The sequence below is a fragment of the Callospermophilus lateralis genome, chromosome 1 (genome assembly GCF_048772815.1).
Source record: "Callospermophilus lateralis isolate mCalLat2 chromosome 1, mCalLat2.hap1, whole genome shotgun sequence".
Lineage (NCBI taxonomy): Eukaryota > Metazoa > Chordata > Mammalia > Rodentia > Sciuridae > Callospermophilus > Callospermophilus lateralis.
Genome location: NC_135305.1, coordinates 218,911,728 through 218,923,663, shown reverse-complemented (window position 1 = coordinate 218,923,663; position 11,936 = coordinate 218,911,728). Strand labels below are relative to the sequence as shown.

The window sequence follows — 11,936 nt, the reverse complement described above, 5'->3', positions numbered from 1 at the left end:
AAATTATGCATGAATAAGCTGAAAAAATTGGGGGATGATGAGAAATGAACATAACAAAAGCTGTCAGCAGGTGTACAGCGTGTGGGACCCTAATACGGTTATTTCCTATTGGGCTATTTTTTTCTGTCATGAATATTTATACCTGGCACCTCTCACTCCTCAGAAAAAGCAAGGTATAGGGACAGATGGGGAAAGAAGTAAGAGAACATGATTATTATGATAAATGTACATGTCAGGGAAGCATTTATTTGCATAACTCCCTTTTGGGAATGCTTGTCATGGAGAAAAGTGAGTAAAGAAACAATAAATCACATATATTTTGGCAGGGTTATATCCTGAAACATGAAATTCAGCTAAGTAATAAATGAATTACATATATGAATCTCACCAAATCTTTGTCCAGTGTTAACCAAGGGACTGCATGTTACCTGGTTGGCTTCAAGAGGAACCATGTTCAGCACCTCATCTGTGTATTAGTGGTGGAAGGTACATATCAAAGAAGTGCAGACAGACTGACGGGGTCCGCAGGTCCTGGTCAGGAAGGGGGTTCTAGCAGGAGGCTCCACTGGGCAGGGCTGTGGAGTGGGGTGGCCACAAGCCGACTGTATGCATTCTCCACACCCCTGGGGCTCAATATGCAAGCTCCTTGTTAGACTAGCAATTTCACTACCTTCAGATCCCTGGGGAGCAAATCCTTGAAGACCAAGGAAACAGAAGGGGGACTTTCAGGCTGGCTTGTCCCCTGGCCCCAGAAGCCAGGTGAAGATCACCCAGTTCTCTTCACTGTTTCTCCTCCCTCCATTAATTGCAGCCTGTGAACACAACACAAAGCATTTTCTAATAAATTGCAAACTTCTGCTTTAGCTTTAAAGAAGTGTCGCTATCTATTCATGAAATCGAGGAGCCTGATTTACTTTTAGTGTGAAATATACCTCATACAGAGGGTATAAATAGCACGACTACAAATATAGCTAAGAGGTTTTAAAGAAAAAAATCAAAGTTTCTCTTCTTGTCATTGATGATACCTGAGTCTTAATTTTTTTTTCTTGAGACCTTTTTTGTGTTGTCAATCGTGCGTTATAGTTAGTTACACAACATACGGGGGTTTGTGTTGACCCAGTCACGCACACATGGCTTACGATTTGCTCTACTTCGGTCCCTGGTACTACTTTCACTCCCTCCCCTCTGCTCCTCTTCTACTTCCTCTACTTTACTGATCTTTCCCTCTCTTTATTTATAGTTTTTGAGCTTTATAGATACACATAAAGTATACAACCAGAGACATGAAAAGTTGTGCAGTGTATGTGTAATTAGAATTGTAATGCATTCCGCTGGCATTCATTATTTGAAAAATCAATTTTAAAAGATATCCATAAAGTGAAGCTCACTGTGATATATTTGTATTGTACATAGTATAATTTGGTCCATGTCATTCTGCAGCTCCTGCTTTCTCTCTCCCTCCTCCTCCATCTCTACCTCCTTCCCCTCCTTCACTGGTCTCTCTTCTATTTTCTTGGGGTTCCCCCACCTTTTTCTTTACTTTGATCTAGCTCCCCCACATTATAGTAAACATTCCACCCTTGACCTTCTCAGTCTGGCTGATCTCACTTAGCATGATGTTCTCCGGTTCCATCCATTGACCAGCAAGTGCCATAATTTCATTTTTCTTTATGGCGGAGTCCAACTCCCCTGTGTATATGTACCACACTTTCTTTATTCTGTTCATCTGTTGATGGGCACTAACACATTCTCATCTTTTTCTTTAATCATTGTTGTGTCATCACAGTTCACTTTTCTTCACATAAGGAAGCTGTGAACTGAGATTACGGTCCTTCAATTTAAAATGAGGTGTTAATTCAAATACAAACTGAGCAAAAGTCAGCAATAGGCAGATGCATCCATACACTCAGTAGAATTGGCTGGATCTCAAGCATGCTCTACTAGGCAGAGACGGAGTTCCATGTTAGTGTTCATTTAAAACCTTTCATTTTTCAGGACAGCAATATTTACCTATGCTTATCAACTTGTTTTATCACTTGTTTCCTGTTTCTACATGAATTTAACATTTTAAAAATGCATTATTTGAGTCGGGTGCAGTGGCGCACACCTGTAATCCCGGGAGGCTGAGGCAGGAGGATTGCAAGTTCAAATCCAGTCTCAGCCACTTAGTGAGGGATGGTGAGTAGAGAAATCTTCTTTGAGGAGTTGTGATACGAAGAGAGGAGAGACTGCAGCTAGAGCAGGATGAGAATGTGAAATCGCTTCCTCTTATTTTTTAGGGGAAGTTCATATGCATTTGGAGTAAGGATGTCAGGCTTCACTGATCTCTGAGAAGTACTAGATTAGGAAAACTGAAACATCACTGAAAACTTTCACCTGAGTTGAGACACAGGTACACTCAGCTCTCAAGGTCTCCAGTTTGCTGGCCTCATAGGTCCTATCCACCAAGGGGCAGCATCCAGACAGCACCCACACTTTGGGTCAGAGGGCTTGCTTCCAAAACCTTAGGACTCATGACTACTATTTTATTGAGACATTATTTTCAGTAATTTCTTGAAGATTCAATCTCTATGAGTTCAGGTGACAGGTTGGACAATATTTTTTCCAAAACAGAGGAATAAGAGGAAAGATAAATATGCAGAGAATTGAAAATCTGAAGAAATAGCCATATTTGTAAATGCATCATAGACCAACTCTTAGGAGGTTGAATGCAGAGTCTCCCAGGACAGGAGTCCAGGCAGCTGATTCAGCTGGGGGAGGACAAGGGGGAGGAAGACTGCCCAGCACTTAGACCTCGACACAAAACAGGCCTCCAGCAGGACGTGCCTCGACATCTCCACAACCTTCACCTCCAGGAACTTGAAATATCTCATCAGCACCAGCTGCTGAGCCGGGTAGTCACTTGCTGCCTGTGAGACCCTCGCTAGGTGGTATTTGGTTGAGGGGTTCCTGACCTTTCCCAGCGTGGTGTTGGGTGATCCCACATCCTGAGCTATAGCTATGTCCCCGGTGTCCCTTCACCTCCTTCTCCCCAGGTCCATCACAAGGACCTTTCACACATGGACATGGCTTCCTTCTGCATGGATCCTAGTCCTCTGTCCCCAGATAGTGCTGTAGTCCCACCTAACACACAACCTCAGGAAAACTATTGCCTTTCATCTCCAAAATTAACCATAGAAGATAGTTTCTATAGTTATGTACAGTAATATAGACAGCTGTAGGTACAAGTAAAAAGTGTCTATTTACACATATTAATATATGCACATATTTATAACTATAATTTGTATTTATTAATATAAATAATTAATGCAAGAAATAAATATAAGTGATAATTCTGTTGAATCTGTCATTAAAATCCAACGTTTTAATAAAGGCAAATTCCAGTGTAACTCACTGAAAATTTTTTTATTGATACTTTTCAGTCACATTTAACTTTAGGATATATTTTGACATAACTACACAAACATGGAATATAATTATCTCTAATTCAGTTCCCAACATTCCCCCCTTCCCCCACCTTCCCCTCTACTCCCCTTCCTCTTCTCCACTGATTTTTTGCAAGTTATTTCCAGTTCCTTTTTAAATCAATGTCTTGTGGATAAACTTGAACTTGCTGAAACTTGGAACTGAGCTTTCATATTACAAGAAGCAGTTTCCCAAAGGGTCACCCCTCCGTCCTGGAGCAGGAACCAGCTTCCTTAACAAGACCCCAAAGCTCAAGAAATAAAACTAAGAATCAATAAGTGGAATGCCATCAAATTAAAAAGCTCATTCACAGCAAAGGAAATGATTAAGAATGCAAAGAGGGGGCCTCAGGATGGGAGAGGATCCTTGCTAGCTGCTTCTCTGACAGGGGCTTAATATCCAGAATACATAAGACCTCAGAAAATAACACTAAGAAAAACAAGTAACCCCATGAGTAGATGGGCAAAGAAACTAATCAGACATTTTTCAAAAGAACAAATACAAATAGCCCACAAACGTTTAAAAAAAATGTTCAAAATTTCTAGCAGTCAGGGAAATGTAAATCAAAACTACATTGAGAGATTTCATTTCATCTCACAGTTCATCAGATATTCAACGAAGGTCAAGAAGAAACTCCCCGAGTATTTGCATTTTTACCATGTGATAGTTTGGATATTGGTCCAACAAAAGCCAGAATGTTAAAGGATTGTTCCTCACACTGGGGTGCTCTTGGGAGGTGCTGGGACCATTCAGAGGTGGGGTGCAGCAGAAGGTAGTTAGGTCACTGGGGATGGGCACTTGAAGTGGAGAGTGAGACCACCTTCTCTCTCTCTCTCTCTGATCCCAGGCCCAAAGCAACAGGAGAAATGACAATAAAATAAAACCTCAGAAATGAGCCAAAATAAACCTTTCCTCTTTTAAGACTGATTTATCTGAAGTATTCTTTAAGCCATAAAGGAGATGACACAATATCTTAACTAATATTTGTTAGCAAATTATTCGTGCCCATATATTCAGAATATTGCTTCACATCTGAAATGGAATAAGGCCTCCTGAAATCGTTATTAGAGATGCCTTTGTACTGAAGAGGAGCCCTGGAATTCATTAGAGAGATGCCATGTGCTGTGTGAGCAGGGCCCAGGCAACGCCGCTGAGCAGAGGTGTGCAGAGAACTTCCCTAAGTGTCACGGTAGCCGAAGGATTTCATAGCTTATCAGACTGAGGAAGATCTCTCCTATTTCTGCTTTACTGAGGGGTGTTTGTTTGGGGATGTTGTTTATCTCAGACAGGTATGGATGTTGGATTAGTTTTTAAATATTTTTGTAAATATGAAATACTTAAGGATATATTTGAAAAATATGTGAAGGGTTTGTACCCTGATGGCTACAAAAACTGTTGGAGAAAATTAAAGAAAGTCTAAAAATACACATATAATATATGCACAGATTGGAAGACTTGGTTTTGTCGAAAATGTCAATTGCCCCTGAATTGATAAGTCATTCAGTGAAATCCCAGCAGGCTATTTGGTAGGAGTTTCAAGTTGAAAAGGAATGTGGAAGATGTAGAAGAGCCAAAACAATTTTGAAAAAGAAGAGTAAAGTCAGAGGACTCATGCCACCTGAATGATAAAGCTACAATAATTAAAGCAGCTTGAGGTTGGTGTTGATGCAAACAGATCAACAGGGTCCCCCCCAAATGGACAGCTGAACTTGATATGAGATGCACCGTCAGACGTGTCTCTAGGTGCACCAGGTGGACCAGGTGTTAATCTTTGCTTTGACCAGTCTTTGGTTGCAACCTTGAGAAGGGTCATGAGCAGTAGCTCCCTCTCACAGATGCAGTCCCAGGAAGGGCTGACAGCCAATGCTGTATGCCACCAGCACTCCTGCAAGCTGGGTGAGAATTTAGGTCCTGGGGGCACACCACACACACCTCTGTTGGACTGCCCATGTCGTTCCTCCTGGAGGGATGGCCCCCGGAATAAGGGTCTACTTCAGTATGGATACAGTTGTCTCAGCATCTAGAATAAAGCAGGGCTCCACTCACGTTCATTAAGATTTGGTGGAATGATGAATGATTAAACATTAAGTAAGTAGCTGTTAAGGAAGTAGATCTTCCCATTGCCACTAGAAATCCAATCGCATATTGGATGGCCCCCAGACTTACATTTTGCTGTTGTCTCTACACGTAGACAAATGGGATTCTCAGTCAACGCGGGCTGGTATAACGAAACCACAGAGAGTGGGTGAGTTCAACAACAGATGTTCGTCTCTCAGACTGCTGCATGTTGCAAAGTCCAAAACTGAAGTGCTACAAATTCACTGGAAATGGTGGGTCATCTTTGTGTGTTTCACATGGCTCTCTTCTCTTGGCAGAGAGGGAAGCTCTGTTGTCTTTTATTCTCCTTACAAGGATATAATCCCATCATGTGGCTCTACATATATGACCTCATATAAATCTAAGTACCTCCATACTACCACCTCCTAAATCACCACATTTAGAGAAATCTTTAAAATATAATAAAAGCTGTTGGACTGGCAAAAGTTACCTTCACCACTGTGAATAAAAAAACTTAATACCAAAAAAACCCAAATAACCCAATCAATAAATGAGCTAAGAAAATGAACAGACACTTCACAGAAATAGAAATACAATTGATCAATAAATACATGAAAAAGTGTTCAGCCTCTCTAGCAATTAGAGAAATGCAAATCAAAACTACTCTAAGATTTCATCTCACTCCTGTCAGAATGGCAATCATCAAGAATACAAGCAACAACAAATGTTGGTGAGGATGTGGGGAAAAAGGTCCACTCATACATTGCTGGTGGGACTGCAAATCAGTGCAACCACTATGGAAAGCAGGATGGAGATTCCTCAGAAAATTGGGAATAGAACCACCATTTGACCCAGCTATCTCACTCCTTGGTTTATACCCAAAGGACTTGAAATCAGCATAGTATAGTGACACAGCCACATCAATGTTTATAGCAGCTCAATTCTAGACTATGGAATATAGCTAGACTATGAAACCAACTTGGGTGTCACCCAATAGATGAATGGATAAAGAAAATGTGGTATAGATACTCAACAGAATATTACTAAGCTTTAAAGAAGTGTAAAATTGTGGCATTTGCCAGTAAATGGTTGGAGTTGGAGAATATCACACTAAGTGAAATAAGCCAATCCTATAAAACCAAAGGCCGAATGTTTTCTCTAATATGCAGATTCTAATTCACAATAAGATGAGAAGGCACTAGGGAAGAACAGTGTTACCTAAGATTAGGTAGAGGGAAGTGGTGGTGTAGCGGGGGATGCGGGGATAGGAAAGATAGTGGCATGAAATAGACATTATTACTATATGTATATATGTGGCTGCATGACCAATGTGATTCTGCAACATGCACACTCAGAAAAATGAAATGATATCCCATCTACATATGATATATCAAAGGACAGAAATGCATTCTATTGTCATGTATAACTAATTAAAACAAATATAAAATTTTTAAAAATAAAGGTATACTAAATTTGGGGAAAAAAGCTGTAGGGCTTATTACCACATCAAAATTAGTTTCAGCCAACTGCTATTCTGTAATCATAGAGACATGATATTAGAGCAGGATATGACAATCACACTGTTCAGGAAAGAGAGTCCAGAAAAGCATCAACACATAAATGAAGAGTATCTTTGTTGGCGATTTGGCTTTACAGTGATGGTGTGCTGAGAAATAAAACTGAGTTTAGATTCCTGCCTGAAATCAAAGGCAAAAATAAATTTTTGTAGTTTCATCTTTGGTTGCAAAAGGTAAAAACAACAACAACAACAAATGCTTTCTGAGCACAAGTAGGCTTTTCAGATCACTACATAGTGAGCAGAGACAATTGGGCATATACTGACAAATTAAACCCTGTTAAAACTAGACAGGGGTAGGTATCTACAAATACGTAACTGAGCAATCCATTCCATTCAGACATAGGCAATATATACTTTATATATGTGATAATAATATTACAATAATATATAATTCATTGTGATATTACCCAATGAACTACTTTGAATAAGATTCAGAGAACAATGGAAATATCATAGACATGTATTACATAAGAAAGGAAGATAATTACACCATAATGTATAAAAGAATTCTCAGCTTCAATATAAGAGAAATGTAAATTAACTGAATGATATTTTAGGCCCATTAGACTGTCAGGGTAAAGGAATGCTTCAGGGAAGATATGGACTACGAGGAATTTACGAGGGTGGGGTAAACAGATTTAAGCACTTAAAAATTTTTGGAACTAAATCAAAGTGAAAAGATCCTCTTTTATATCCAATAATTTTACCCCAAGAACAAAATTATATTTTCATTCCTTCAAAGGTTATAGAGGAGAATGTTGAAGTAGCTTTATTGTAAGAGAAAAAAAAAAGTTACCGAAACTTCATCGATGCCAGAAATGCTCCATATTTTAATCTCATCGTACATAATATGCAACTACAGAGCATTGAAAATAGATGAACCACTGCCACACCCAACAGCATGACTGATTCTGAAGCAAAATCACAGGACTAACAAGAAGTCATGGAACTCACGTATTAAATCTGAACTGCAATAGTAGTTAATTTATTTAATAAGAGGGATACCTAAAGGATTGATTTTTACAAATCCATAAGGGTCTAAGAAAATGACAGATCTGTGGGGCCTAAGTGATCAAACACTGGCATCAATAGTGACTTCATCCATCCAACTCCCACCTCTGGTCACAGTGCCTCTGTGTGCTGTGTGTCCTCTGCTTCTGCTATAGGGAAACAGAGGATTGCATTTACAGCCTGTCCACAGAATCAGGTAAAAGCTCCTGCTCTATAAGCAAGTAACAGTCACCACTTATCCCCCATATATTGCATGTTAACAGGACAGGATTGGGGATATTTTGACGACCAACATTTAGTCCACTTCAAGGATACAATGTGACTGACCCATGACCCATGACTTCCTAGTTAAGTCACCAGGAGCAGACTCTCAGAGTGTCATTTCAGGCATCCTGTCCAGATGTGACATCACCCATGCAGTTATGGCCTGGGGACAGGAACAGAACAAGTGCTAAGATGAGGCCACTTCATGGGGATCTGGATGAAGCTCCACCATCTGTCCCAGTGCATTCCCAGACTCTGAGGATCTAGGAATGGAAGGTGACTCTCTTCATTGGCAGAGCTATCATATGCATGGTATTCTTTTCTTATTAGCACAGAAGTCATCTTGATTTAAATGTTCTACTACGTCACAGTCATCCCAAACCACTGACATCATTTAATTATGCCAGTTTCACAGATAGACAATGTGTGTGTTGATGCTCTTTTGCCTCACACAGATATGGGTTACCACTAAGAGGTCCAAGGAATTGCTTCCTGGGTTACGAATGTGCACCCCTTTGTCTCACAGCAGGTTCGACAGTGGAAGGCAGCTGTGATGGCCTGGACAAGAGCTCCAGGGGAAGCTGTTCTGCAGATGTGACCACACTTTCCTGTGTCCATCCTTTCCCTGTTCTGCTTCACTAATGTGCCATCTACTGAGGGTGCAACACAAAGAAATTCACTACACCTGGAAGCCCTGTTTTAGACTCCACTTCCGTGAAACCTGAACAAGGAAAATGAGTTTAGAGAATGGAAAACGCAAGTCAAACATCACCAACCTAGACCACCTGAAAAGTAAGGTTTCACCAGTTAAAATGCAAGTGGTCATTGTGTTATCTCAACATCTTAGAAGGATGTAGTGACAAAGCGTCAGGTATTCTAGCTAAACAGGGACACTGTCACTGTGACTTACTCTGGAGACCCCATGTCATAGATGAGACGCTGTCTGTCAAAGGAATTTTCTGAAGGCCTCCTTCAGGTCCCTGTTCCTCAGGCTGTAGATGAAGGGGTTCAGCATCTGAGGGACCAGAGTGTACATCACTGAAGCCACTGCAGTCTTCCTGGGGGAGTCAGTTAATGAAGAGCTAACGTACACCCCAAATCCTGTCCCATAGAACAAGGAGACAACACACAGGTGAGACCCACAGGTGGAAAAGGCTTTGTGCTTTCCTTCTGATGATGGAATTCTCAAGACAGAGGACACAATGGAAATGTAAGAGAAAATGATCCCAGAGAGAGGAACACCAGCAAAGATGCAAAGTGAAATATAAATCAAGATGTTCTCAATGAAGGTGTCAGAACAGGCCAGCTTGATGATAGGAGCAAGTTCACAGAAGAAGTGGGGGATCTTTAAGTCTGTGCAGAAGGACAGCCGTAGGATCATCAGACTGTGCAGCAGGGCGTCCACAGTGCTGAGGAATAAGGAAAACAACAAAAGCAGGACACACAGGCAGGGGTTCATGATGACTGTGTACCTGAGTGGACGGCAGATGGCCACATAGCGGTCATAGGCCATCACTGCAAGGAGATAATTCTCCATACCAACAAACTCTAATACAAAGTAGACCTGGGAGAGGCATCCCGTGTAGGAGATGCTCTGATCCTGTCTCAGGATGTTCACCAACATCTTGGGGGTGATGGTTGTGCTTAAGGAGATGTCATTAATAGACAGGCTGCAGAGGAAGAAGTACATGGGGGTGTGGAGGTGGGGGTCAGAGCTGACCACCAGGATGGTGAGCAGGTTTCCCAGGATGGTGACCAGGTACATGGACAGGAACAGGCTGAAGATGAGGGGCTGCAGGGCTGGGTCCTCTGTCAGTCCCAGGAGAAGGAATTCTGAGACAGCTGTGTGGTTTCTAGCGTCCATGATGTTGATCAATGTGTTGCAAACAAAGTAGTGAATAAACATAGATCCGTGGCAGCAGCCCAACGTGGGAATGTGTTTGAACACCACTCCTGAGACACTTTGACCTCTGCGCATCAGCATCTAGAACTCTGAGAACATCAGCTTCTGTTGCAAAGCCACTAGTCTATGGTAGGTGGTTATGTGTACCTCAGGGGATTGCAGATGGCCACATAGCGGTCATAGGCTAATACACCCAACACCAAATAAGACTTTGAGTAAATGTCAGAGTGCTTTGTGAGAGTCATCACCTTTGAGAAAGGGAAGGTTTCCTGCCTGAAGGAAATGGCCCGTGTGCTTGTGCACCGAGTGGAAGAACAGGAGCTGCGTGACATCGTGTGAGGGCCTATGGGAAGGGTTAAGGGGTGGAGACTGACTTGCTGGGCATGGATCTTGTTTCTCATGGTCTCCTGCACATGCTTTCTCCTGCTTCCCCAGGATGAAATTCTCAAAACACGTCTTCCCTCATTCCTAGAGCATTAGCTCGGGGACTTTGTGTTCCCTTTCTGGTTTCAAGAGGAAAGAGGCTGAGCATGGTACCTGAATACTGAAGATGGGAAATCTGTTTCAGGACGTGCAGACAGACCAGGTGGATAAGGGATCCTGGTCAGGGAAGGTCGTCTCTGGGAGGAGGCTCGGGTGTTGCTTCCTGAGCAGGGCAGGGCTGGGGAGTGAGGTCAGATGCTGCTCCTGATGCTATTTCCCTGGGGTCTCAATATGCAAAGCTCCTCATTAGACCAGCTATTTCACAGTCATTCTCACCCCAGGAGTGCAGGTCCTTAAAGACCAAGGCTCTGGAGGTGGGGAGTTCAGGATGGCTGACTTCCTGACCCCTGAGGGAAACTGTTCATCATTCAGTTCTCCCCATGGTTCCTGCCCATCCCCACTTCCCAGACCTTGAACTTGTAATGCCTACCTCCTCTACAATAGATCCCAGTGTTCTGTCCACGTTAAAACCTATGGCACAGCTGTCTATTTAATTACTCCTAAAGCCCTGTTTCTATTTTACATGTAAGAATATGACAAGTGTGTATGTGTGTGTGTGTGTGTGTGTTAATTATGACATTTTAAATGTGAGCTAAGAACTGTGGAATTAATCTATCCTGTCTTATGTACATATATAAATATGCCACAGTGAACTCATCATCATGTGTATTCACAAAACACTAACTAAAAAGTAAAAAAATAAAATAAAATAAAAATAACCTAAAAATAAACACCATAAAGATAGGTAGAGGAGGAAAGGAAACAGGGCACAGAACAAAAGGAGGGAAAGGGAGTGTTCTGGGGGAAATTATATTTCATGCCTTTATAATTTTGTCAAAGTGAATCTCAATGTTATGCATAAATAAAAAGAAACAATAAAAAGAAAAAAAGAAAAAAGTTGGCTAATCATCAAAAGGCAGACTGTGTCAATGTCCACTCAGTACGTGTGGACATTGATTAAAAAGCAGAGGTGGAGCTCCACATCAGTGTTCATTTTAAAACGTTTTCCTTGAGGGTTCTATATCTTCATGTGTTATCAAAACATTTTACCCCATGTTCACTCATTCTGTATGGATTTGTAATTTTCAAGGTATGTTATTTGAGATGGGCAAGATGGCATCTTTCTTCACCACTGTAACCTCAATAAGTTTTATAATACGTTGATCATAGATA

At 41.4% G+C, this 11,936-nt stretch overlaps 1 protein-coding gene across 1 annotated transcript; it reads right to left on the bottom strand.

Moving 5' to 3' along the window:
• Positions 1 to 9,323: 9,323 nt before the first annotated feature.
• On the bottom strand, positions 9,324 to 10,244 carry LOC143410984 (olfactory receptor 7G2-like). The gene has a single exon (XM_076871832.2). The coding sequence runs from the start codon at positions 10,239 to 10,241 to the stop codon at positions 9,324 to 9,326; it is 918 nt and encodes a 305-aa protein (XP_076727947.2). The 5' UTR covers positions 10,242 to 10,244.
• Between the last annotated feature and the right edge of the window lie 1,692 nt (positions 10,245 to 11,936).